Consider the following 26854-nt stretch of genomic DNA (forward strand, 5'->3'; position numbering starts at 1 on the left):
TCGGGCGACCAAATCAACACGGACATTTACTATAAACCGACCGACTTCCACAGTTACCTAGACTACACCTCTTCCCATCCTGCCCCCTGTAAAAACGCAATCCCATACTCCCAATTCCTTCGTCTTCGCCGCATCTGCTCCCGGGAGGACCAGTTCCAATACCATACAACCCAGATGGCCTCCTTCTTCAAAGACCACAATATCCCCCCAGACGTGATCGATGATGCTCTCCACCGCATCTCCTCCACTTCCCGCTCCTCCACCTTTGAACCTCGCCCCTCCAATCGCCACCAGGACAGAACCCCACTGGTCCTCACCTACCACCCCATCAACTTCCATATACATCGTATCATCCGTCGTCATTTCCGCCACCTCCAAACGGACCCCACCACCAGAGATATATTTCCCTCCCCTCCCCTATCAGTGTTCTGTAAAGACCACTCCCTCCATAACTCCCTCGTCAGGTCCACACCCCCCACCAACCCAACCTCCACTCCTGGCAACTTCCCCTGCAACCACAAGAAATGCAAAACTTGCACCCACACCTCCCCCCTCTTCCCCTTTACTTCCCTCCAAGGCCCCAAGGGATCCTTCCATATCCACCACAAATTCATCTGCACCTCCACACACATCATTTACTGCATCTGCTGCACCCAATGTGGCCTCCTCTATATTGGGGAGACAGGCTGCCTACTTGCGGAACGTTTCAGAGAACACCTCTGGGACACCCGGACCAACCAACCCAACCACCCCGTGGCTCAACACTTCAACTCCCCCTCCCACTCCACCAAGGACATGCAGGTCCTTGGACTCCTCCATCGCCAGACCATAGCAACACGACGGCTGGAGGAAGGGCGCCTCATCTTCCGCCTAGTAACCCTCCAACCACAGGGGATGAACTCAGATTTCTCCAGTTTCCTCATTTCCCCTCCCCCCACCTTGTCTCAGTCCCAACCCTCGAACTCAGCACCACCTTCCTAACCTGCACTCTTCTTCCTGACCTCTCCGCCCCCACCCCCCACTCTGGCCTATCACCCTCACCTTGACCTCCTTCCACATATCACATTTCCAATGCCCCTCCCCCAAATCCCTCCACCCTACCTTTTATCTTATCCTGCTGGGCACACTTTCCTCATTCCTGAAGAAGGGCTCAAGCCCGAAACGTCGATTCTCCTGCTCCTTGGATGCTGCCTGACCTGCTGCGCTTTTCCAGCAACACATTTTCAGTCTGATCTCCAGCATCTGCAGTCCTCACTTTCTCCTTGACAGTTGTAATGACAAGTTTTTAGTAAACTTAAAAATAAGTAAAACAGCTTTCGGTGGGCGTGCAGTTGTTTGCATCTACTTCATGTATGACTTATTTGGTTTCAATTTTTGAACTTATGCCAGGTTATGGAAATACACCAGATTGCAGCTCATGTATGCATCAATGTTTTCTTTTAACGACAATAATAATGACGCTTGTTGAGATAGAATCTGTTGAATAATTACTTTGAGCTGCCATTTTGTCAGTAGTAGGTGTAGTCAATAACCATTTTGAGGAATGGATGTCATTTTTGTTAGCTTGGAAAGATTCTCTGATGATACTTGAATGTTATGCTGTTTTTAAACAGAAGAGAAAATTTTCTTTGAATAGGAGGTTCCCAACTGAAATATCAATTTGCCTTTTTCTTACATAAGCTATTGAGCATTTAATACAGTTCTATTATTTTCCATTATGGCAGATTCCCAACATTCCCGCAACTTTTAAAAAATCTCTTACTCAAATTACATTCCTATTATTGTTTACACATTTTTAGATTCCAAGCTGGAGAAACATTCCCCTTGACTCCATATTGAGTTAAGTCTGCTTTAAGAAAATAATATTGTGGTGATGATCTTCAGCAGTCCTCTTAAGGACACTGGGTAGACCATATGCAATCTGATTTTCGTGAATGCAGTCATCCTAGCTCATAAAGTTAGGTTCCTTCAGTTAGATGTGTTTTCCCAGTAGAGATCAAAGCTATTGGATGAATTGCTATGTGGAGCATACTTTCATTCATTCATGAAAGTTTCATTCATTACCTTTGATTAATTTAACAGTGGCATTAATCACAAGTATGTATATTTTGGCTCATAGCAGTGAACTTGCATGGGAAAACTGAATGGTGGTGCATTAGAAAGAAAATAATGAGCTCATAGTTATACTATGCCTTTCACATATTCTGCACGTCCCAAAGTTTTACAGTTAATGTAATTTTGAAGTATAGTCATTGTTGTAATGTTGGAAATGCAACAGTCCAGTTGTGCACAACAAGAGACCATAATCTATACCGGCAATCTGGTCTTAAGTATTGCTTATAGAGAAATAAATATTGGCCAGGGCACTGAGCTGAACTCCCGTGATCTTCATCAAATCTGTACTATTTACCACAGGGCAGGACGGGCCATAAAAGGGTCCTCTGAAAGTGCAGTATTCCCTCAATGCTGCACCAAACAGTTGGCAGAGGCTTTGTACTCGAGCCTCTAGATTCACTTTTACAACTACTTGGTTGAAGGCTGAGAATGCTAAGACTGAGACAAAGCTCAGTCTTAGCTAGTTTAGTGAATTATTGATTTGTTTACCCCCATGGCAATCCTGTATTATCATCAAGTTAGTATTGTTTCCTATTGTACAATTTAGATAATAACTAGTTTATAATATTGCATTACTTCCATTGACTATGTTCTGTTCCCTTGATAAACATGTTCTCTGAACACGTGCATGTCAAACTCCTTCCCTGGTGTACACACATATTGTGCAGCATCAATCTCCAAGTCACATAGTTTTGTCAGGAAAAGAAAACATTCCTACCTTAATTGCTGATTCCTCTCCAAAACATCATCCACGGTGGCATCATTCCAGATTACATTGCAACACTTCCTGATCCCCACAAAACCAAGTTTACCATTTTTAGTCCTCTTCAGGAAGTATCCCTTATCAAAGTAGGCACAATAAATATTCCTGCAGTACTGTTCTAAAAGGGAAATTTTGTCAAAAGGCCCCAGTCGCAAAGTAAAGAAACCTACCACCCACTAACAGGGATTTTTTTGTTCCCATTTTAAGTTTATCACGGTCTCATTAACCTCATTTTGGCCAAGGTAAGATCAGCCCTTTAGTGTTATTAGAAAGTAAAATGTTCAAAATAGATGCCTAAATAGCACAATTAATTCAACATGGGGAATCCAACTATTTATCTTACTGCACAATCTTTAAACCTAATAAAACATAAATGAAAAACCTTAAGGCATTTGAAATACTTAAGTTGGACTTTTCAACAGATTAATGTACATATTTAGACATATTTTTGTACATTAGCAATATTTACAAAATAATTTTTGAGACTATTATATATGGAAGTTAATTGTGTGTCCTTTAAGATAAGCATATTCTATTGGTAGGTGCGACCTGTACAATTTCCAGGTAAGGGCTAACAAACAATGCCAGAAGGTGTATCCCTTCCAACCTTGTCCTGCACAACCTGCTGACTGTCCTTTCTGATGTAACATGCCCAAATGTATGCTTCATTAGACAGTGTTGGTCATTGAGGAGAAAAAAAAATCATTTTACGCAATAAAGTAATTTGGTAAGATTCAGATTCACATAAGTGTCATTTTCCACATTTGTTAAACAGCATATTCAACATTCACAGAAGACAGAAAATTTTACAATCCTAATTTCAATACCTTACAAAGGTGTTTTTTTTGTTTATTTCTAAAATAAAAATACAGCCTGCATATCTTGAATGCCTATTGAATTTGGTTTGTGATTTCTCAAATTTTAAGGTATAATTAATAGATTTATTGATTGTATTTGTTTAAGACTACATCACTATAAGCTTTGAAAAGCAAACTCATTTCCATTTATCAATTTTATAATTTTAAGTGCATACTATATTAGTATCTGAAACATCTTGGGGGCAATGATTCTCTCATTATCCATTTTCAGATGATCTAGCTAATTGCAAGTACAGGGCTTTCACAACATCTCTTTGTAGATTTAATGGCTTGAGGCACAGTCTGACCTTGAGGAAGAGTCCTCAAAAAGCAGCACAATCTACTAGATATTGACTCATTTGCATCAAACCAACTACCCAAAATTACAAATATGCATTATAAACTGGAAGGACTATGTATTCTATGATAAAACGAGAACTACGCATGTAGGAGCAATGCTCTACTTCCATTATGGGCAAGAACCTGATCACTATGTGTGAGGTACTGTCAGTATTGGTCAGGCCCATACCCCACAACTGTGTCATGGCAATCACCTGAGCCAAGTTTCTTTTTTTTTGGAGATTTAAAGTTAACTGTGTCCATAACTTCCTAATGCACAGGTTTTGAGGCAAAGTGGGGAAGAGCAGACACAAACTGACCTTTGGTGGGGAAAGGACCACTGGTCTGGCAAAAGCTGTGATAAACACAAATTGCTGGAGAAACTCAGCAGGTCTGGCAGCATCTCTGGAAAGAGAAACAGAGCTAACTTTTTGAGTCAGATATGATTCTTCTTTTCAATTATTTCTCTCCACAGATGCTGCTAGTCCTCTGAGCTTATACAGCACTTTCTGCTTTTATTTCAGATTTACAGCAGCAGCAAAATTTTGCTTTTAATCATTGGTGACAGCTGTTGAAATTCAGCCCGCGTAGCTGTGTGATGTTGGACGTTGTGTTCTATGGAATATAGACACTGTGTTCTGTGGGATGCACACTTAGACAAATATCAACTGTGGTTGGAGGGCCATAAACATGACGAAAGTTGCTTGTAAGGAACCTATTAAAATTCCAGTGCAGAATTTTCCATGGGTGAGAGTTGCAAATTTCTTTTATGTTCATGTTTGGGACATGAGCGTCGCTGACTGGCCAGCATTTATTTCCCATCCCTAGATTTCCTTGAGCTGCCTTCTTGAACCACCACAGTCGACATGCTCGATGTTGACCTACAATGCTCTTATGAAAGGAAATACAGGATTTTGACCCAATGACACTGAAGGAATAGCAATATATTTCCAAGACAGGATGATGAGTCACTTGGAGGGATACTTGCAGGAGGTAGTGTTCCCATGTATCTGATGCCCATTAACACATTCTAACGTCCAGGACTATGTGTGGAGAGTTGAACTAAATCTTTGGACAGCCACCACACAGGTACAATGAGGAAAGGCCATCATCTAAATTGTTTCAGCCATAGTGCACTGAGACAAAAAAACTACAGATGCTGGAATCTAAAGTTGACAGGCAGGAGGCTGGAAAAACACAGCAAGCTAGGTAGCATCAAGAGGTGGAGAAGTCAATGTTTCAGGTGTAAGCTTTCTTCAGGACTGGGGTGGGTGTAGGGGGAGCTGCAGATAAAGAGAGTGGTGGGGGCAGGGTGGTGAAATGGGGATAGATGAAGACGGGTAGAGGGTATGACCTGATTGGTTAATGGGGGGAATGAATCCGGTTGGTGGCTTGGAGGAATGGAAGAGAGAGGAGGAGCTGGGAAGGGAGTCAGGGCTTAGGAAGGGAGGTTAGTTAAAATTGGATTAGGTTGGAAGAGAGGCAGGTGAACCTCTGTCTCGTATGGAAGAACTGTTCAAGGTCCTGGACGGAGGTGAGGGGTATGGTGAACTGGCAGGTTCCGCATCCGCCAAAACCCCAGGCCACTCTCCCCACCGACCCCCCCCGAACGCCCAGGAAACTTCCCCTGTAACCAGAAAAGATGCAAAACCTGCTGGTACACCACCCACCCCCCCCACCCCCCCTCACCTCCAGGGCCCCAAACAAAGGTTCACCTGCCTCTCCCTCAAACTAGTTTACTGCATCCGGTGCTCCCTATGTGGTTTTCTCTACATCAGGGAGACTGAAGGTAAACCTAGGGAATGGCTCACCGAGCATCGCAGCCGGGTCTGCAGAGGCTGACCTGATCTCCCAGTCACCACCCATTTTAATTTCCCTTCCAACTCTCTTTCCGACATGACCATCATTGGATCCTTTGTGGCCGCAATGAAGCACACTGCACATTGAAGGAACAACACCTCATCTTCTGTCTGGGCAGCCTACAGCCCTGAGGACTCAACATTGAAATATCCAATTTCAAATAATCACCCATCCCATTCCCCAACTCCCTTCCCAGCCCCTCCCCCTCCCTTCCACCAACTGGAATAATACCTCCCATTAACCAACCAGGTCATATCTCCATCTTCTCCACCTCCTGACGCTGCCTGGCTTGCTGTGTTCTTCCAGCCTCCTGCCTGTTTATAATACACTGAGAGACAGGGAACTGTATACAAAAACCTTTTGGGCTGTTTGACATGAAATGAAATTTATAAATATTAACTGTAATTGTAGATGTAATGAGTAACATGCAATATTGGAAAAAACTCATTTGGTTTGCATTATGAAATGTCAACTTTGAACAGTTACATCAATGTGCACTTATGTACATTTTTTGAATATTAATTTTACTTTTGGAAAAAGGTACCTTGGAATTGGAAACTTTCTTTTGATGTGCATAATCCACAAATGTAAGTAGTATTCAAAATATTAATGCTTTTGTTAACTAACCAGAATCCTTTTAAATCAAGCTGAAAGTACTTTCAGTAGTCTTACATTTAGATTTGTAGACTAGACATGTCATCAATAAAATTATTCTAACAAAACCTAACTTATCTATTCTGTTGAACTGTTCAAGGTATGACTCACTTTGACTGAATTCAATTCATTCAATTCCACAGAAGGCTAATTACAAGGTGATTGATAATTTATAAACATGTCACCTAACAGAGAGATGCAGCATATATATTTATGTAGATTTTTAAAAGAGAAAGTATTTCCTCTAATAGCTTAAAGAAAATAATCTGTTTATTTTGAATTTATTTCAATCCAGGATAATACACAGAATAAAACAATTATTGCCAAGTGGTGCCTAAGTTCACTTAATCAGAATTAATTTGTGATGGTTATGCTTTGTGAATGTACACACACAGAATATAATTAACCCAACAAACTTTATCTAAAGCTAAATTTTCAAAGTCTATACAAAGGAAATAGAACCTCATTCCAGGAAACCATGTCTTCCTTTACCCAATGTAAAAAGCAAGATTCAATCCAAATCCAAAATGCCAAAAATGATCAGATATAAGGGTATGCTAGATGTTTGCTGCATTTAATGGTAGTTATGTTAACTTGCACAGCACTGTTCATCAATTGTTATTTTATCAGAGAAGTCTTTTCCTTTCTTTCAGTCTTCATTTAATTTGAGATTTAATCTTTGTGGTTGTGTGAGTGCCAATATTGGCAGGTAACAACCATGAGATCATAAGAAATTTTAACAATTCAAAGAGAACCTATACATCTTTTAAATTTGTGAACAGACTATGAGATGGTGAACAATATTTTGTCTTATTATTGTTCCTTATGTTTCTGCAGATGGATTTTTAACTGTGGAACATTTTACAAGCTCAAGCTTTTGCTGCCCATCTCATTTTTGCTAATGATCATTTTAGAGTCTGCATTAAAAAAAAATGATGGCATTTAATACATCATTAAATGAATCATGGTTTATTTTCCATAAGAATCTGTCATGAAAGGCTATTTTGTCTTTTACTAAGCAAGTACTCTGTTAAGAACAATTAATTGAAGAAAAAATTTGTATTGAAAATAGTTTGTAAAGGTGATTTATCAACAGAAGTCCAAGGATTAGAAATAGATAGCACCTATTTAAATATATTTCATATCGCTAATGCTGGAATAACTCAGTTCAATCTGCAGCCTATTGCAAGAGCTCATTTTTATTCAGTACGTACCATTCTCAATTCTTCATAAAAATGCTCTACATATACCAAAATTATAATTCAGATTTAGTGTCCAAAATTACAATGAATACATAGGGCTCAATCTCATGCATTGAGTTTTTTGAAGTGGTTCTCGCTGTAAGGCCAAGTGAGTTTTTGCTTCAAATTGTAACAAACTCTCTGCATCATTTGTTATCCCATCTCTATTTATCATATCTAATTTCTGCTCCATCTTACTACGCACCATTCCCAGAAGGATTCACCACTCAGTGTACATCCATTCTAACACCAGCATCTCTGGTGCCATGCCATCTTTGAAGCCTTACCTCTCACTTGGGGGAGACTGGCATTTGGCAGCTGTCCTGCTTGGTGATGCCAGTGGTGAGGAGAAATGGCAGAGAAGGTGAGGCTTGCACCATGTTTTTTAGTGAAGGATATGGACATCGTGTTGGACAGGGTGGTGCAATGAAGAGATGTTCTCTTCTTGTAGGACTGTCAGAGAAGGTGTGCCCCCTCCAGGCATGGCCACCCTGGTCAGAGATCATCACTCAGCTTGATGCTGCCTCCATGGTGCAGTGGACCAGACTGTAGTGCTGATAGAAGGCCAATGACCTTCTCTGCTCTGCCCAGATAAATGCTAAACTCTGGTCTCTGTCACCTCACTCTCAGTCCATCTCTGCCATGGCATCCAACTCCCATCAAGGTCTATGTCCTGTCACACCCTTCATTGCATGCAACACCTTCCCTGACATGTCTATCATCAGAACACTACATCACATTGCCCACACATGTATCCGCACTAACAGCCATGCCATCCACTGGTTTATTACTCAGTCATCTCCTTTACATCATTGCAGGAGAAGACACCCCATATAGCTGATTGTCCACCTCAATACCATATTCCCACATTATTCCTGTATCCTTAATGTCAGTAATAATCAGAAATCTATTGATTTCTTTCATGATCCTACTTAATGACTGGGCTTCTACATCCCTCTTACATACAGAATTTCAAAGTTTCAGCATTCTCTGAGTTAACCAATTAATAGCATTTTGAAATTTGAGAACCACTACATCCACTATCACCGTAGATCACTTTCAACACTCTGCGGATAAGGTCACGAGTTTCGAGGAATTTAATTTAGTAATCCCACTAATTTCTGTAATACTACGGTTCTTTTTACGAACTCTAATTTCTTTCAGTTCCACACACTCACTGGGCCATTTGGAACTTAATTGTTTCCAGGAGACATCTTGCATGTTCTTCTGTGAAGACAGAGGCAAAATAATAATTTAGCTTCTCTGCTTTTTCTCTATTTCCTACTATAAATTCTCCTGTCTCTGCCTGAATGGATCCACATTTGTCTTTGCCAATTTTTTCCTTCTTACTTACCTATAGAAGCTTTTACAATCCAGTTTTTTAAAAATTATTTTGTATTCATTAATTTCATTTACTATTTTTTTACTCACCAGAGTCTATGAGGGCTAGTATGTGTTAATGCCATGTGTATAACACCAATTGTGATATCCTGATCAGCTGATGACAAATGTGGAGCAAACTTTCCCCTATCACACTCTTTAACTCTGAACAATACTGGTGAAATGATTAACATTTCTCATAGTGACAAACACAATGAGTGAGGTAGAATTTTTCCTTAGAATTAATCCAGAATTATTGAATGTTGTTACTGACTCACATCCACAATAAATGAGGTTCAGACTGTAGAAATGGGTAAGAAAATAGCTACAGGACTGTGAGAGCTAAAATTGACAATATCCAACAGAAAATTTAACAAACCTTGTTCTGACAAAACAATTGGTCTTTATTAACAAGGAAGCTGCATGCAGAATGGCTGAACTTGGGAGAGAGAGAGCGGATCGCAGCTCTGAGCTACTCTCACAAGATTGCGCTTACAGTGAGAAAAGCAGGAATATTTTTACTTAAAACTTATCAATACTATCAATAATTATCACTCAAGGTTAGTCATCCATTAGACTGGTACATTGAATTATGATCTGTGTTATTACTTCTGAGGTTTATCATATTAACTTCCCAAAACCTTGTGACACATATGTCATAGCATAATCTTGTCCTTGTTGGGGCCTCAGAGGATTTTGTGGAATGTCCTTACTTAGGCTTAGCCAGTATCCCAGAACTTATGTGGAGCCAGCTAATCAAACTCTGACAAGTTCTACTGAGGTTAAAGAATTTGCCTGGACTTAGCCTATGTCAAGTCCTGCTAAGGTTAGCATTGCTTTGACCTTTGTTAACTTGTGTTGTGTTACAAACAGGGGTTGGCCAGTTTTCCCATCATGCAACTATGTTTCACACAATTCCTCAAGACTTTTGGAATTCATTTTTAAGAAGGCAGCCTTGAGGCTGACTAAGGGGAGATGTTCATCTTACCAATTCAAGCTGCATTCAAATCTAGATGAAAAAAATAATTCATGAACCAGCTGCACCATTTCTTGATTTACAAATATTTATGAATAACAATCTTTTCTTATTATTCATTTCTATATTTATATAGTTTGATAGTTATTCTTTGAATGGAGAATAATGCCTTGGAGGAGAGATTGTGCCTTAGAGTATCAAAGTGTTGAATTAATAACAACAGTCATCAATCTTGACTGCTTCAACAATCTTCAAAAAGTGAACTTGATAAAACAAAGCATATTTTAAACATTACTCAAAAATTTTGATGTGTATTTTTAAAACTGTCACTGATAGTGAGATTTGCTCTTTAAAAAGCCATCTAATTCCTGCTAAGTGCCACACACCCACAGTATTAACCATACATTTCCCTGATATGAGCTAAGAGTTGGCAGATCTTAATTCTCATACATATTATCAATAACACTTGTGAGTACTGTAGGAGCTGCTAACCTAATGGTCTCTGAATGCTCATGCATGAAATTTGGATAAGTCACAGGGGTATCTAGTGTTTTCGAATTGTATTTATTTATTGTATAACTGACTTTGGTAAAGCCACTTAAGGTTAGATCTCAAGGCTCCATGTTTACATACTTTGAAGGAAATAGTGTCAAAAGTAAACTAGAAAATAAATTTTCAGTCACACTGTTACCTTAATAAAGGATAACTCATTACAGCATTACTGCAGGCAGTACCACCACAAATTCATGAGAATTGTTCTAGGTATGAGGAACTTCAGTTCTGCAAGTAAACTAGAGAAGGTGAGACATTTTCTTGAAGAAAAGGCTGAGTGGTGATTTGAAAGAGATATTCAAAATCATGAGGAGTCCGGATAGAATAGGTAGAGAGAAACTGTTCCCATTTGTGAAAGGATCAAGAACAGGAGGGGAGGGCACAGATTTAAGTAATTGGTAAAAGAAGCAAAAGTAGAATGAGGCAAAGCTTCCCACACACTCAGTAGTTAAGGTCTGGAATGCACTGAATATGCTAGGGCTAGATTCAATTGAGGTAAGGATGTTAGAGTTTTATCTAAAAAGGAACAATGTGCATGGTTCCAGAAGGTAGGAAAACGGTACTAAGTAAATTGCCCTATTCAGAAAGCTGGTGCAACCAAATGGCCTCTTACTGTACTGTAACAATTGTGATATCATAGGGAAGATGAAATAATGTCTGTCATCTTGTCACTTTGTAAACCCAGACTAGCTGCTCTTTTGGGACCGCAGAAGCATTTTTTTTTTGTATGAGTGTATAAAAAGATACAAGTTTAGCAGCTTTCTTTTTTTCTAAAAATGTGTACTATACATACAACCATATCCCATGTGTTCTGAACTTCAATCTCAATGTGTTATGTTACACAAGCCGCTATGTCTTTCCAAAAAGGGAGTTTATTTATCATGGTAGCCCTTGTTTGCCAAAAATTGGCTGTTCTTCACACCAGTTGGTTTTCCAGAGGGACTAGCATGCATTTTAATTGGCATATGGCAATATTCTGATGTAAAGGAGATTATTGCTTTAGAAAAATACACAAAGGAGACCGATCTGATTACGTTTATATATTAAAGTGTCCTGATTCAACCAACAGCTAAGTGAAACAACTGAATAACTTTTTAAATTTGTTCATGGGATGTGGGCATTGCTGGTTAGACCAGCATTATTGCCAATCTCCAATTGCCCTGGAGAACTTGGTGGTGAGCTGCCTCCTTGAATGGCTGCAGGCCTTGCAACTGGGACACCCAGAGCTGTTGGTGATGTTCAGAATACTCAGACAGCAACAATGAATAAAAGTTGATAAAGTTCCCAATCAGGAAGATGTCTGGTTTGGAGATGAACATGCGTGCAGTTGTGTTCCTTTGCACTTATTGCCTTTGTCCCTCTAAGTGATAGTGGTCATGATGAGACGGTGATGTCAGGAAACAGCTTTGGTGACTTACACCAGTGCATCTTGTAGAAAGTATTCAATACTAAGACTTCAGGATGAAGGTGGAGATGTAGTCATCCAAACTAGTGGAGAGTATTCCATAACACTCCTGACTTATACCCCTTGTAGATGGACAGGCACTAAGAAGAAGGAAGTGAGTTACTTGCCACAGAATTCCTAGCCTTTAATTTGCTCCTGCAACCACAGCATTTATATGGCTGGTCCAGTTCAGCTCCTGGTCAATGGTAACCCCCAGGATGTTAATAGTGTGGGATTCAGTGATGGTAATGCCATTAAAGATCTAATGTGATGGTTAAATTCTATCTAATTGGTGATGGTCATTGTCTGGATCTTGTGTGGTTCAAATGTTTCTTACCACTTATCAGGCCAAGCCTGGATGTTTACCAGTTATTGCTGTATATGGACATGCATTGCTTCAGCAATGATACTTTGCAATTAAAAGTTAAATATGTCAAAAAGTTAAATATGTGCTCTGTTTGAGATTATGACTAGCATTTTACTATAGTTCTTTCAGAAGGAGCACTTGCTTATCAGGTCATTCTCAAAAACTTTCATGATACTTATTTAATAGAGGAGGATGAACAAAGAGAACATTTTAACTGCCACTGCAGCATCTTTTATTTGGAGTCTCCCAACAAATCTAAATACGTTAAAATTGTTAAAAGAAAAAATACATATTTGAGACTCATACAAAATATTACAATTTCGAGTTAATTCACAAACCACTCCAGGCTGCCCAGAGAGCACGGGGAGTTCCAACTTAATCCTCTCTGGATAAATTTAGAGCACATAATTCTCAATTGCATTAGCTTTTTAAATAAGGTTACAGTTCATTGACTAATCTAGCTATTTAGATCAATGCTAACATCTCAGTAAAGATTGACCATCCACTTTTATCAGAATGAATAGATTTTGCAAAAGTGTTTTGAAAAACATGCTTGAGTTATGCACGTATTGGTATATTTATTTTATAATGTTTTTACTTGAATAACCACACGCAGAAAGAAATCTCTAAGATTTTGTGTAATTGTCTTTTTAGCATCTTCACAGCAATAAGTTTGGTAAATAAAATCTTCATAAAGTATATGCTATTGATTATGATAGTATTGATATTATGTGCATGAGATGTTTAAAGCTTCATTATTTTAATGTATTAACAGTTTGGATGTATGTGTAAAAGAATGATGCCAGATAGTAACAAATCCAAGAAAAGTTTATTATGAATATGGCATTTGCAGGATGATAAAATCAAGTTACATAACCATGTATGACATGTTTCTTTGAATTGATGAAATAATCTACAAAAGTATAAAAGAATCCTGTTGTAAATGAAGTATGTACATTTCTGGTTTGCAGCATTATCTGTGATCAATGAAATGCTCTTTTAAATAAGCCAGGCACTCAGAAGGTTAGCTTGAAGTTTGAAGCACAAAAATAAATGTACCATAGTTGTCTCTTTAAATTTACTTTTAATTGTTTTGTATTGTAGAGTTGGTAACACTGTTAACATTGATACTAACAGAACCCCTTGCCCCATCGTTTAGCTACTTGGCACCAATTCCTCATAAAATATTTTATATACTTGTACAAGAAATAGTTAAAAACACAGACACAGCCTTCACAGGTGATGAATTTTTCATACTGCGATTTGAAACACTATGTGATTTGACAGCAGCTGTGATTATTGTTAGTTCAAATCACCAGAAATTATTTGACACCAACACAGAAACATTTAAAAAACAGCTCCTTTTGCTGTTTTAGCTATTGTTTGCAGTTAGAGCACAAGGGACTCTGGGAATGTTTATAGCTGAGGCTCCATGGCGGCAATCTGTCACATACATCTGAGCCTGCTATATAGTGCATTGTCTGGCAAGATGGAAGATAAGTCATCCCCAGAATTCCTCTGTGAAAATGGTTCCATTAACCATGAGCTAGTTAAGAGTCTTTTATCTCTGAGAGAGGTCTGAAGAATACACAGCAAAGCAACAGCAGAAACAAAAGGTATACAGACAGTGGAAGCAGCATAAGGTGACACTACAGAGGAAGGCCATCACACAAAAAACATCACCTCCCAAGAATCACTGGTTCACGAGGATTGCAGTAATGAAATTGACCATTGCAGACTAGAGATAAAGCACAGTGAGGACAAAGGACAATATTGCCACATTAGCTTAGTATATACTGCATATAGTAACACACATTAAATTTTGCAATGGGACTGACAGTCAAGGACACTTACACATTGTACACATTACTTATCTCACTCTCATTATTAGATGCCTTAATGAACAGCTGCCAAAGATGGAGTGAAAGAAGCATTTATACTGACAATCACAAATAGTGTCAAACACTAGAATGTGTTTTTTTTTGGCAAAATGATGACAGAAAAATAGAATTGCGAGTCTATTAATTAATGTGCAGTTTTGATTTGTGTACCTATTCCAAGCTTATAAACTCAATCTTGAATTTCTGTTTCAGTACTAACAACTAAAGTACAATTAGAATTTCCTCTATTTCAGTAAACAGAAGAATAATGAAACACAATATGTCAAATATTCTTCTTAAAACTCTAAAACAACATTATTTTAAATTGCAGATTAGCCTCAGTTATACTGAGAAAAATATAGCTGAAAATAAATGCAAGTATCTCACCTCAACTCAATCTTATTGAGTCTCCTTAAAGCACTTTGAAAAAAGGCAGAACGACTATAAAAACGGCGTGAGGCTTTGTGTTTTTTAGTCTGGAGGTAAAGTTTGCATGGCTGCAGAAAAGGTTAACACAGATTCTGGTCATAAGAGAATGAGGAGATTGCAGCCACAAACTGGAAACTAAATCCATTTGTCTAGTACAAAACAGCACTCTTCCACAAATTCCAGCCCATATGCTGCATATTTTACGAAGACAACAAAGATTAATAATGGTAGCACCATGGTAGCAGAAGTAATGTCTACTTATGGTTCATTAACTACACATGGATTCCATCTTCCTACAGTTTCAAGAATTTAACATTCTAGACACAGGCCAGAATCAAATTATGTAAGAACCCAAATTGCTTTATGTGCAAGTAAGAAAAATCTGAATCATAAAAAAGAATTAAACTCTGCATAAAATTTCAAAATACTATGCCCTATTTTTAAAAAGAAAAAAAAACCCTTTAAAGTCTGACTTAGTCAAACTGGGTCATCTTTCCATACTTACCTCCTTCAACCTTGATCATATCAAGATCATTATAGATTAAAATCTGTAATTCTCTCATTTTACAATCTCTTCACCATTGCATTTGCATCTTATGGCAGAGGCATGTACACATTAAAGGCATCTTCACAAAGATGCAAAGGAAAACCTTGGAAGGAACATTTACAATTAACTGGTAATTCAACTTTCTGAAGGCAAAAAAATAACTCTTTACATTACAGAATGATTAGTCACAGTTCAAAAGAGACATGAGAACAGTTGTATTGATGGTGTGAGCTGACCTGCTCAAGTTCAAAGTGCTAGCACTAGAATTCAGCTGAAAACATTGTCTATGCCTCAGAACACAATACTGAACACAGTATATGGTCATAGTTTAATCCTCTTTACGTTCCAATGATTGTGTGGTGTGAACGCCATTACTATACACAGGAAACGGAAGTGTGGAAAAGAGTCCCTCTGCTGTTGTGAACACATTCCCTGCAGGCATTTGGGCCAGACTGGCCCCACTCACAGTGCTCCCGAATGGCCCTGACATGTTAATTCGATGTACATGGTGATAAAGCATTTCCATAGGTGTCTTGGGCTCTAACCCAAAACTAGAACTGTTAACATCAACAAAGTTGACAGCATGAGTGTTAGGCAGCAAGTTGCCCTGCATGGCAAAGGTCACCTCAGCTGGGGCATACCGAATGGTGCCAGTAGTATAGACCCTCTGAGGAGTAGTGCTGGTGGCAGCTAGAGTTCCTGTTACCCTATGAACTAGGGGAAGCACCACATTACCAGCCTGTAACCTCTGCAGCGTTTCTAGGTCACTGGTGTAAAGCACAGAACTAGTGGTACTGGTGCTGCTGAGATGCTTGTCTCGTGGGGAGGTTGACAGAGGTGGAGACAGAGGATCTGTGACAGGAACTAAGGTAGTGTTGGATGAGGTGCTAAACTGAGTTTTACGACTGGCAGTATTTTCAGTCCCTGGCGGGGTAAGAACAGAGTCTGGAATAGTGACATGTAAACTAGTGTTGGCCTGTGGAGAGGGGAAGTGCTCAGAGCTCGGGGGCTTGGTCATGCTATAAGGGGATTCATTCCTTGAGATCTCTCTATTAGGAGGGTAATTCCAAATACTGCTATCATTATCAAAATTTATAGGTTCTGTTATTTCTGTTTTAATTTTAAGCACAGAGGCACTGTTTGGTGAGGACAGCAGTTGAGGCTGGTCTACTATGTTTGAGTCAAGTCCACTAGGGCTCGAAGCACTTGACAGCCTTCTACGTGTAACACTGCCTCCTTTTTGTTTTTTTCTCCTCTTCTTTCTCTTCTGGTGCTTGCTGGAAGACTGGATGGTCATTTCTCCTGCACTATCTGAATCCTTGGCACTGTCTGAGGTCACTGATTCCCGGTTTGGCAACTGCATCTCCGATTCGCTGCCTGCATATCGTTCTACTTTGATCTGCATAGAACCAAAAGTGCCAAAACTGTCCTCAGCTGCTTTCTGACTCTCAAAGTCTGAATTTTCAAAGCTGTCATCGCTGTCCCTGCTGTCCTGGTTGCTAGAGCTATTGTCATCATCATTGCAGTTCATTTCATGATCTGAGTGGTTCCCAGACTGCTTCTTCCTGTCTGGCTCTGGATCATCACTGTTTTCAGACTGGTTGCCCTTCTCATCTGACTTGGAATTCTCATTGTCATCTGGAGGGGATGGAGATAAAAAGGCATCAGTCGCACAAGAAACTACAATTTCTGCAGACATGATTTACACACTTCAGCTGAAAAGAGTAAAGGGGCAAATCAGCTGAGAAAATAATGTAATTCCTCATAAAATGCCTGAGCTTTATACTTGCTCACATCCTTTATTAGCAGGACATATGTAATTTAGTAAATAGACTTGGAGAAAAGTAAGTTTTGTTAACAAAATAGGGATAAATAATTTAAGATGATCAGGTTTCTTTTTGTAAATCCAAAACTTTCTATTGAAATGCAGTTCAGCTTTTAAAGAACAGGGACAAGTTTCCTTTGATCCTTTTCAAGACTCATTTTTCAGCAGCTTCAGAAGAAAAGTGACATTACATATGCTACAGGGTTGTTTTATGATTCGTGTTCAGATTCAGTTTGAAAGTCTGATTCATAGATCCTAAATTCAATTAGAAACTGGAAACATTGGAAAGATGAATGAATTTAATGAAGAACGCTAGTGTTTTATCCAGGATGGAATGAATAAATTCAAGAGTACTCTCGTGATGCTCGACATCTCAGTTGCTGAATTAAGATCAACGACAACATATAGTACACCACAAATAGATGATAAGGACCAACACACTTAGACCACTGATGTTGGGGTAGGGAATGGAGCTGTTGTGGCCCTTAAGTTAGAATGTTCTACTCATCATGTTGTTGCTCCAGTTATTATTTTGCCCAGGGTTGTATTAGGTGCCCAGGAGGAAACCTTTTTGAATTATCCACACTATTTGCACCAGATGATGAGCATTCTAACCAGCCAAACATAAAGGACATAGAAATGCCACAAAAAAGATTCAGGGAATCTTTTAATAAATAGTTTCAGTGGCTCAAATTTTGTTGGAGCATGCCTTATTAGCAAAGATTAGTTGTGTAAATTTAGGTTTTAGCATTTTATTCCCACAAATTTGCTGTAAATGTGAATTCGTAACAGCCTTGTATACTACATCATTCTGCTGTGTTTCTCTACTTAAATAATAAACTAATTTTCTCACCTCCCTGCCAACGAGAACTCCATATTATTCCACATTATTTGCAATTTTGTTCCCATTCAATTAACCTATCTATATCCCTTTGAAGATTTTTTGTATCTTCCTCTTAACTTGCTTACTTATCTTTCTTTGTAGAGTTAGTAACAAGAGTCAGCTCCTTCCTCCAAGTCACTATTATACATTGTAAGTTGGTGAGGTCTCCACACTGATCCCTGTAACACTTGTGCAGTTGTAGTTTGCCAACCTGAAAGTAATCTATTTGTCTCGATTCCCTTACTGTTAGTAAGTCAATCCTCTAACTACTCAAATAATATTACCTTGAAACCTTGAACTCTCATCTTGTGCAGCATTTTCATATATGACACCTTATCTAATGTTTTTTTGAAATTCACATGTACTGCATTTTGCATACCCTTAATTCTCCCTCCCTTGATCAAATAACTCTCCTACAATTTTCAGATATGATTTTGTTTTCACAAAATGCACGAAAATATTGTGACTTTACAAGTGTCCTATTACTATCTCCTGAATAATTGATTCTGGTATTTCCCAGTAACAGATGAGTTAACAATCCAATGAATTGCTGCTTTCTGTTTCTGTCTTCAGAATCATAGAATCCCTACGGTGTGGAAACAGGCCCTTCGGTCCAACAAGTCCACACCAACCCACTGAAGAGTAACCCACCCTGACACATTCCCCTACCCTATTACTCTACATTTACCCCTGACTAATGCACCTAACCTACACATCGCTGAATACTATGGACAATTTCACATGACCAATTCACCTAACCTGCACATCTTTGGACTGTGGGAGGAAGATTAGATTAGATTAGATTAGATTACTTACAGTGTGGAAACAGGCCCTTCGGCCCAACAAGTCCACACCGACCTGCCGAAGCGTAACCCACCCATTCCTATACATTTACCCCTTTACTTAACACTACGGGCAATTTAGCATGGCCAATTCACCTGACATGCACATCTTTGGACTGTGGGAGGAAACCGGAGCACCAGGAGGAAATGTGCAAACTTCACACAGTCAATCGCCTGAGGCAGAAATTGAACCTGGGTCTCTGGTGCTGTGAGGCAGCAGTGCTAACCACTGTGCCACCGTGCCGCCCACAAAGATGGAACGTCTGGTGAGACAATCATGAAGATTGATATTTAAATGCATACTAATAGTTTATAATTGACAAATGTATCTGTGAACAGTTTCTCAAGGCATGATGGGAAGTGTAGCCAATATTGTAGGAATGATCAGATTTGTTTTCATTCTTGTGAGAATTTACAGCCAAGAATGCAAATTGTAACAATTATATGTTATTATATAGAGTATGGAGATAAGGGAAAACTGAAGGTTGAGTTGTTATAAAAGCTAACAGGGAGTAAATTGGCATGAATAGAGAATTGGCTCATGGCCAGGAAACAGCAAATGGGTTTAAGGGGTTCTCCCTCAGGTTGGTAACTCATGACCAGTAGGTTCCGCACGGATCAGTGCTGGGACCACAACGTTTACAATAATATATTAATATCTTAGCGGAAGGAAGTGGATGCACTGTAGCTAAAATTGCAGACAACACTAAAATAGGTGGAAAGGCAGGCTGTGAAAGGGATTCAAACATTTTACAGACAAATATCTATAGGTTAAATAACTGGGCAAAAAGTTGACAGATGTAGTATATTGTGAGAAAATGTTAAATTGCTAATTTTGGAAATGAGAACAAAACAATAGATTATTATTTAAATGGAGAAAACTTACAGAAATCTGCAACACGAAGGAGCTTGGGAGTACTTATCCACAAAACACAAGAAGCTACCACACAGGTTAAGCAGGTAATCAGGAAGGCTAATGGAACGTTGACCTCTATTTCAAGCAGGTTGGAGGACAACAGTAGGGATGTCATAATGCAATAGTACAAGGTGCTGGTGAGACTTCATCTGGAGTACTGAGAGCAGTTTTGGTCCCCTTATTTAAGGAAAGGGATCATTTCATTGGAGGCAGAACAGAGGTTCATTAGAATGACTCCCTGTATGGAGGGATTATTTTATGAGCAAAGGCTAAAACAGATTGGGACAACTTATTAGTATTGAGAAGAACGAGAGTTGAAACTCATTGAAACATACAGGATTTCCAAGAGTTTTGACACAGTTTATGCTGAGAGGATACTCGCCCATGGGAGATTTGAGATCAAAAGACATAGTCTCAGAATAAAAGGGCGCCAATTTAATACTGAGCTGAGGAGGGTTGAGAATCTTAGGAACTCCTTGCCACAGAGAGCTGTGGGGCAGAGTCTTTGTGTATTTTTAAGGCTGAGATACAGAGATTCCTAATCAGTGGGGAAATCAAGAGTTATGGGGAAAGGGCAGGAAAATGGATGTGAGGAATGTTGAATGGTGAAACAGGTTCAAGGAGCCGAATGAACTAATCCAGTTCTTATTACCATGGTCTTATGGATAGGAGGGGCTTTCATCTGTTATCAAAATGCTCGCTACTCAGCTTGACATAGAATAGCAATTGCAAAACACTAGTTCTGTTTTTTTATATTCATCAATGTCAATCACCTTTGCAGGTGGAAGATTCATGGTAAACTATTCATTCACAAGACAGAACATTACTTTTACATGCAACACTGCAGCAGGCTGTTTTCTGTGAAAGTTTTAGTTTTAAATCAACTTTTTTCTCAGTCCAAAAAACCTATTTGAATTTTCTTTGTGGTTTATTATTTTCCTTTTAATTCTATTGCTTCTTAGCTGCACAAATTCCCCAATAACCGAGAAAACAGAATTCTGATTCAAAGTTTCCAAAAACATGTTTTTATGTAAAATAATGTATCAATATCTCCATATCCTGCTCCCTAATTTTAATTTATTTTCTAGAAATCTGCTGAAATTAGTTGATAACTAGGAACAGGCCATACATATATAAGTATGTTAATAAATCCAGTGAGGAATTGAAGAGAAATTTCACTCGGTGTGTCATGATAATGGAAATTCACTGTAGAATGCAAATAGTAACACAGATGCATTTACGGAGGTAAATTATACAGATGCATGAGGGATAAAGGAATAGAAAGATATTTTGACAGGGTTAGATGAAGCAAGGTGGGAGATGGTTTGTGAACTGCATGAAATCATGACAGGCTTTGGGCCAAATTGCCAGTCTTTATGCAATAAATTCTGTGCAATCCTATGTAGCTAAACAATAATGTTTCTGATAGCTATGACATTGTATTGCTTTGCAAATAAATGAAGATATCTAGTGATCTTGGAATAGTGGCTAAAACCTTTAAATCAGTGGGAGAAATAACTGGGCTGTCACATTTATCCTAGTATCAAGTTCCCAATATTTTCACGACACTAAAGTGCTCAAATGAACACATAGGTAAAATGGTGCATTCAGTCCCATGTTCAATTCTGCTTCTAGAGGAGGTTTCTTTAAAATTTAAGGCATCTTCTACTAGTCCACCACTAGCAACATGCCAGTAACATGCAAGCATCACTAACATTCAACCTCATTATTGTGATAATGTGAGAAAATGATATGATCTGACCTTATCATTTGCAGCTATTTTGAATACAGTTCATTCTGTGAAAACGTGCGTTTTGTTAACACAAATTCATTGTAATGTGATTGACGAATTGGGGATGCTACAGCATGAATTTTTATAACATTTGTTGGCTGAAATGCAATTACAATGCCACCATTTTAACTGCTGTTTCTAAAGAGCACAAGAACGCAACCATCACGTTATAGAAGAACTGACCTTATTTTGATCCTTTTCCATGCATATTGAATATCTAACATCATTTCCAGTGGAAAATCTTTGAAGTGATAGTGATAAGTGGGAAGCCAGCCAGAACAGCTTTGTTTGGTTAATTGCCTGCTTTAGCCTTAATACTTATTGGAATGAGTTCCACTATTACAATGCCTGCATATCTCTTTTGTGAATTCTACAGTGCAGCTCTTCTGAAGTTGCTTTAATGTTACTGAACTGCATTTACCAAAAGTGCTTCAATGATCGTAATAAATCCCTTCCAACTACTCTGGCCTATTTTTAGTGCAGAATGGATTTGAAAATTGCAGTATACGGGCAAGAACTGGGGATACACATGTCAAAAGAATAACTCCAAAATAGATGCATACACAGCTCTTAGGTATGTGCAGTTAATTTAATTTGTGAATGAGATGATTTAATATCCCCAATATCAGGAAAAGATTTGTTTTAGTCACAAATATTAACTACTACCAGCTGCTGGAGCTGGCTGACAGAGGAGTCCACATGTAGTCATCCAAAAATGATGGATTTGATGACAGTACTACTGTTGACTGCTGCCCTATTGTTGCTTCAGAAAACAATAGTATGGATCTATAAAGTTGTTAAACTTTAAACATTTAAATTAAAACTGCACGATTTTCCATCAAACTTTATCAGAGTTTTGGTGTCACCAGTGGTAAGATGATTTCGCCAATGATGCTACAAAATTCCTGCTCCTGTGCTAGCATAGTGTAAAGTGCTGGATATTGCTGCAATACAAATTCACAGTCATGCTGAATTAAGTGTGTGTAACACTGTTATCTATCTAGGGGCTTCTTTCAATGTTTTGCAGTCCAATGCTTTGTGAAGTTCTTCAGTTGGTATGCTTGCCATTGCACAGTAGAATTACACATGGCGTGGGGAAAGCATTGAAAACTGAAAGTATGAATTTTGCTCATTTAAAAATAATAAAACTGATGTGCTAACAACAAAATTAATAGTGATAGACACTCGTAGGTAGCTGGAATCTTCACAAGTACAAATGATGTGTCATACATGCAACACTAACCTATTAATTCTTAATCTATTCCTGTCAATGTTATGATACATCCTTGGGGATGCTTTATGTAGTAGGATACTCAAATGTATGCTTCTGGTAAACAGAGATAGCATTACCTATTGACTTGCATTTACATGTTTTGTAATAGGCAGTCATTAACCTGTTTTGAAGCATCTGTCATTTTCCATAGAAATAACACAAATAACATAAATGCATAGAAATGTACAGACTTTGGTACCAGGCTGCTGGTGCTGGATTTAATATTTACTACTAATACCTGAGTTTTCTTTTGAATCAGATTCAGAATCAGAAGTCTCGGAAGATTCAGAGGTTTTCTCAGGAAGGTTAGGAAGCTGTGCAATATCCATTGGGACATCCTTATACTCAAAATCACTAGGAAAATAACACTTATGTTAGGTTCTGCATGTATACATGGTTAAATATTCATTAAAAATCTAATGTTTGGTATTCTTTCATATTGAAAAGAGCAAACTAAAATTCATACTTTCAAGCATTAAAACATTTCCAGACATCCTTCACTGAATTGAATCAATGAATATTATTGTTGGAGTCCCTTTTATCATCAGTTAAGATTGCCACTTCTTTTACTATCATTTTCACCTGATGTCAGATTTTGAATGAAAAGCTTCAGTCATGCATTCACTTCATCACAATTCTTTTGTTACATTCTGTTGTAATTTCAAAATCAAAAACTCCATCAGACTGCTTTGGTTCACACAATAAAGCATACATGTCTTGCCTTTGAAGCTAGTTCATGGCTTATCTTGTTGTTTTACTTGGGGAACAATGATATCGTTCTGGAAGTAATGCAAAGCTCTATTGTCAATTGTGGCTGATACACAGGCAACTAATTGTAACAGAGAACAACTCTGGTTGGCCACATTGCATTATCTGGAACCTGTGCCATCCAATCCTCAGGACACAATTTTTCAAATTCTACCATGGGATGTGGATGTCCTTAGTTCTGAGAAGGTGGCACTGAGTCACTTCTTGAATTGTGGCACTCCTTGTGGTATAGACAGACCCCAGTGCTGTTAGGAACGGAATTTTTGGATTTTGATCCAGTGATTCTCCTGTGAAGGAATGGTGATATAATGCCAAGTTAGGATTGTGTGTGATGCGGGGGAGAACTTGGAGGTGTGGGGCTGTCATGCATCTCTTAATTCCTGTCCTGCTAACTGGTGAAGGTCACAGATTTGGGAAGCACAGTCAAAGGAGTCTTTGTGAGTTACTGCCGCACATCTACATTAGATGGTACATGCTGCTGTCACTATATTAGTATTGGAAGAAGTGATTATTTAAGGTGAAGATGGGGTACTAATCAAGCATGCTACTTTGTCTTGAATGTGTCGGTTCTTTGGTGTTGTGGGAGTTACATTCAATGAGGGCAAATGACTTGCACCCTGTAGATGATGGACACACTTTGGTGAGTTAGGATGTGAATTAATTGCTGCAGGATTCCCAATATCTGACCTGTTTTTGTAGCAACAATATTTATATGGATGGTCCAGTTAGGTTTCTGGTTAATAGTTACAAAAGAACAGTTAATGTCACCATAGGCTTACCAGACCAAAGGGCTGCTCTCTCATTATAGAGAGAGGAAAAGGGATGACTTCTGGTTGTTTAACCTCAGGATCACCATGCCTCAGGCAAGGAGACAGGTTGAGAAGGAGAGTCTTTCATGGTGATCTCAGCCAGTGTGGGAATTGAACCCATACTGTTGGCATTGCACTGCATTACAAGCCTGCTGTCCAGCCAGCTGAGCTAACCAAGCATAGCACATGGGTTCCCTGGACCTTCCTCAATAATTGGTCAGGCCAGGCCCCCACATCAGCCATCAGAGGCCAGCTCCTGTCTTCTTTAAATGTTGCTTTAGTGAAGTTTAGTCTGTGAAGGTTTCAGGTATTAAAAACTAGATGATGGATCTTGAATATTAATTGGTCATGTTGAGCATTGTTATATCAGTGTAAACACTATTGCTATTGAGGAAGAGACAGAGTTCCTGTTCAGACTGTAAAGGGGTAATAGAACACAATTATTGGGCAAGAATGGCATTTTTGTTCATCCAAAACCAGGGAAGACTTGATATTGAGGTTAGTAGTTCACTAAATTGTGAAAACCAACATAAGAATTGTCACCAGTAAAATTTCCTTTTTAAGCAATACTAACATTCTCACATTGATTTTAACCAACATTCCTTATAGTTAAGAAACATGTTTAATATATCTTAAATGTTTTTGGGAAGACATATTATTGCAATGTCCAACATGTGAAAATTCATGGATGGAATCTTCCAAGGTCCTGATGAGAAATGTGACAGAATCATGAAAGAAGTCGAACAAGGTCTTTCTCAATGTTGAGAGCAACAAGTGCACTATGTTTTGGAGATTAGGACAGGAGCTTGATTAGTAAGCAATGAGAAGTTGATTATTGGGAATTATCATTCATCATCCACCGCATTATTACTGAATCTTGCCTCTTTAATATGCACCCTACTATTTCACTGCTTGGTCCTCCAGACCTCCATCTTGAACACTAGCATCAATGCCTCAAGGCACAGACCAACAGCAGTGGCCGCAGGGAACCCCCCATCCAAAGATACTGGCACATGACACATGCCAGCCTCTCCACCCCACTGTAGCACATCTCTGATGCACTTACAGTATGTTTCCACGGTGTAATGGAGAACATTACACTGCACTGACAACTATCATTGTAATACTGCTGCAACAACACAGCGCACAAGACAAACACTCAGCTCACAAATTAGACCAGGCTGCATCTCAGAATTGCTTACTTGCTCTCTCAATGCTCACTCACATAGTGCCTATCTGGATGCTCAAGACGCCCTTATGTTGACGTTTAGCTTTTTGTACACTCAGTATTTCTGTCTCTAGTCGTGCAGTTCATTGCAGAAACAAAACCAGGCTGGTTAGCAGAAATCAGTTAATGGGGTGGACATGCTCCCAAACACCATAGTACAATGTCAATCTCACACCTACAGAATGTACTGGCAACCTAACTGGCAATTATGTTGCATGTGTATCAACCAAATGGCCACATGTCGAAGGCAAAGTGGAGTCGTTGTCAGACAAGTCAGTGATGTGGGATGGGGTGGGGGGGGGGCAGGACAGAGAGAGGGAGAGGAGGGGAAGGCGGCTGTCAGTCAAAGGGGTCCCATGTAGTCTATCAAGGCAGCATCCATGATCCAAGAGCTGAGGTATAGCTGTCTGAGTCAGGGGGTCTGTCTCACTACAGTCTGGGGAATGGCCATGAACAGTCCTACTCGTCCACTGCAACCAGTCAGGGAATGGTGGGTTATCACTCAGGGTTATGCAGAGGTATCAGTCAAAGTCTGGTCAATCATCATCTGTTCATCCAAGTTGGTTGGGGAGTGGAACATGGTCAGTCCTAGGGGTCAGCAGAATGAAGGTCATGGCAGATTTAAGGTAAGCAAACATTAGGTTCAATGGAGACATCTGACAACAAAACTGAAGTTGGAACTTTCAGTATCAAATGCATTCCATGTTGCCTTCCATTATTCAACATGACCTACAAATGGAAGATGGCCATGGCCACCTCTGGAGTAGATGGAGTCAGTGTCTGCTAATGAAAAACATGGGCATCACTTCTGACCAAATAAAGCCTTTCAACTGTATATTATGTAAATTCTGCAGTGTACAGGATAAAATAATTACATCACATCACTGTGCATGTTAGATGCAATGTAGACCTGTGTAGGGTGCAAACGGCTGGTTATAAGTGAAGTTGGCCACTGTTATGGACCAGACCAGATTCCCTCAAAATACTTTAAGAAGGCAGCCTAGACCCTACCTTTTTCTTATTTTAAAAGCAAAGGTAACATGCTGTGTTCCAGATGCAGTTCGATTGGTCAAACTACTCGATGTCGAGCAAGACACACTTTATTTAACCGCTA

The 26854-nt window shown here is 39.0% G+C and overlaps 1 protein-coding gene across 7 annotated transcripts in view; it reads right to left on the reverse strand.

Moving 5' to 3' along the window:
* Positions 1 to 13402: 13402 nt before the first annotated feature.
* npas3 (neuronal PAS domain protein 3) overlaps positions 13403 to 26854 on the reverse strand; it is a 1321930-nt gene continuing 1308478 nt past the window's right edge. For all 7 annotated transcript variants that reach the window (XM_072568956.1, XM_072568955.1, XM_072568959.1 and 4 more), the window contains 2 exons: positions 23174 to 23289; positions 13403 to 17042 (listed from right to left, as the gene is read on the reverse strand). In XM_072568956.1, the coding sequence (XP_072425057.1) occupies positions 15733 to 17042; positions 23174 to 23289 (1426 nt within the window). In that variant the 3' untranslated portion in view covers positions 13403 to 15732. The remainder of the gene's footprint in view (positions 17043 to 23173; positions 23290 to 26854) is intronic.

Source organism: Chiloscyllium punctatum, chromosome 4, assembly GCF_047496795.1.
Source record: "Chiloscyllium punctatum isolate Juve2018m chromosome 4, sChiPun1.3, whole genome shotgun sequence".
NCBI classification, from domain to species: domain Eukaryota; kingdom Metazoa; phylum Chordata; class Chondrichthyes; order Orectolobiformes; family Hemiscylliidae; genus Chiloscyllium; species Chiloscyllium punctatum.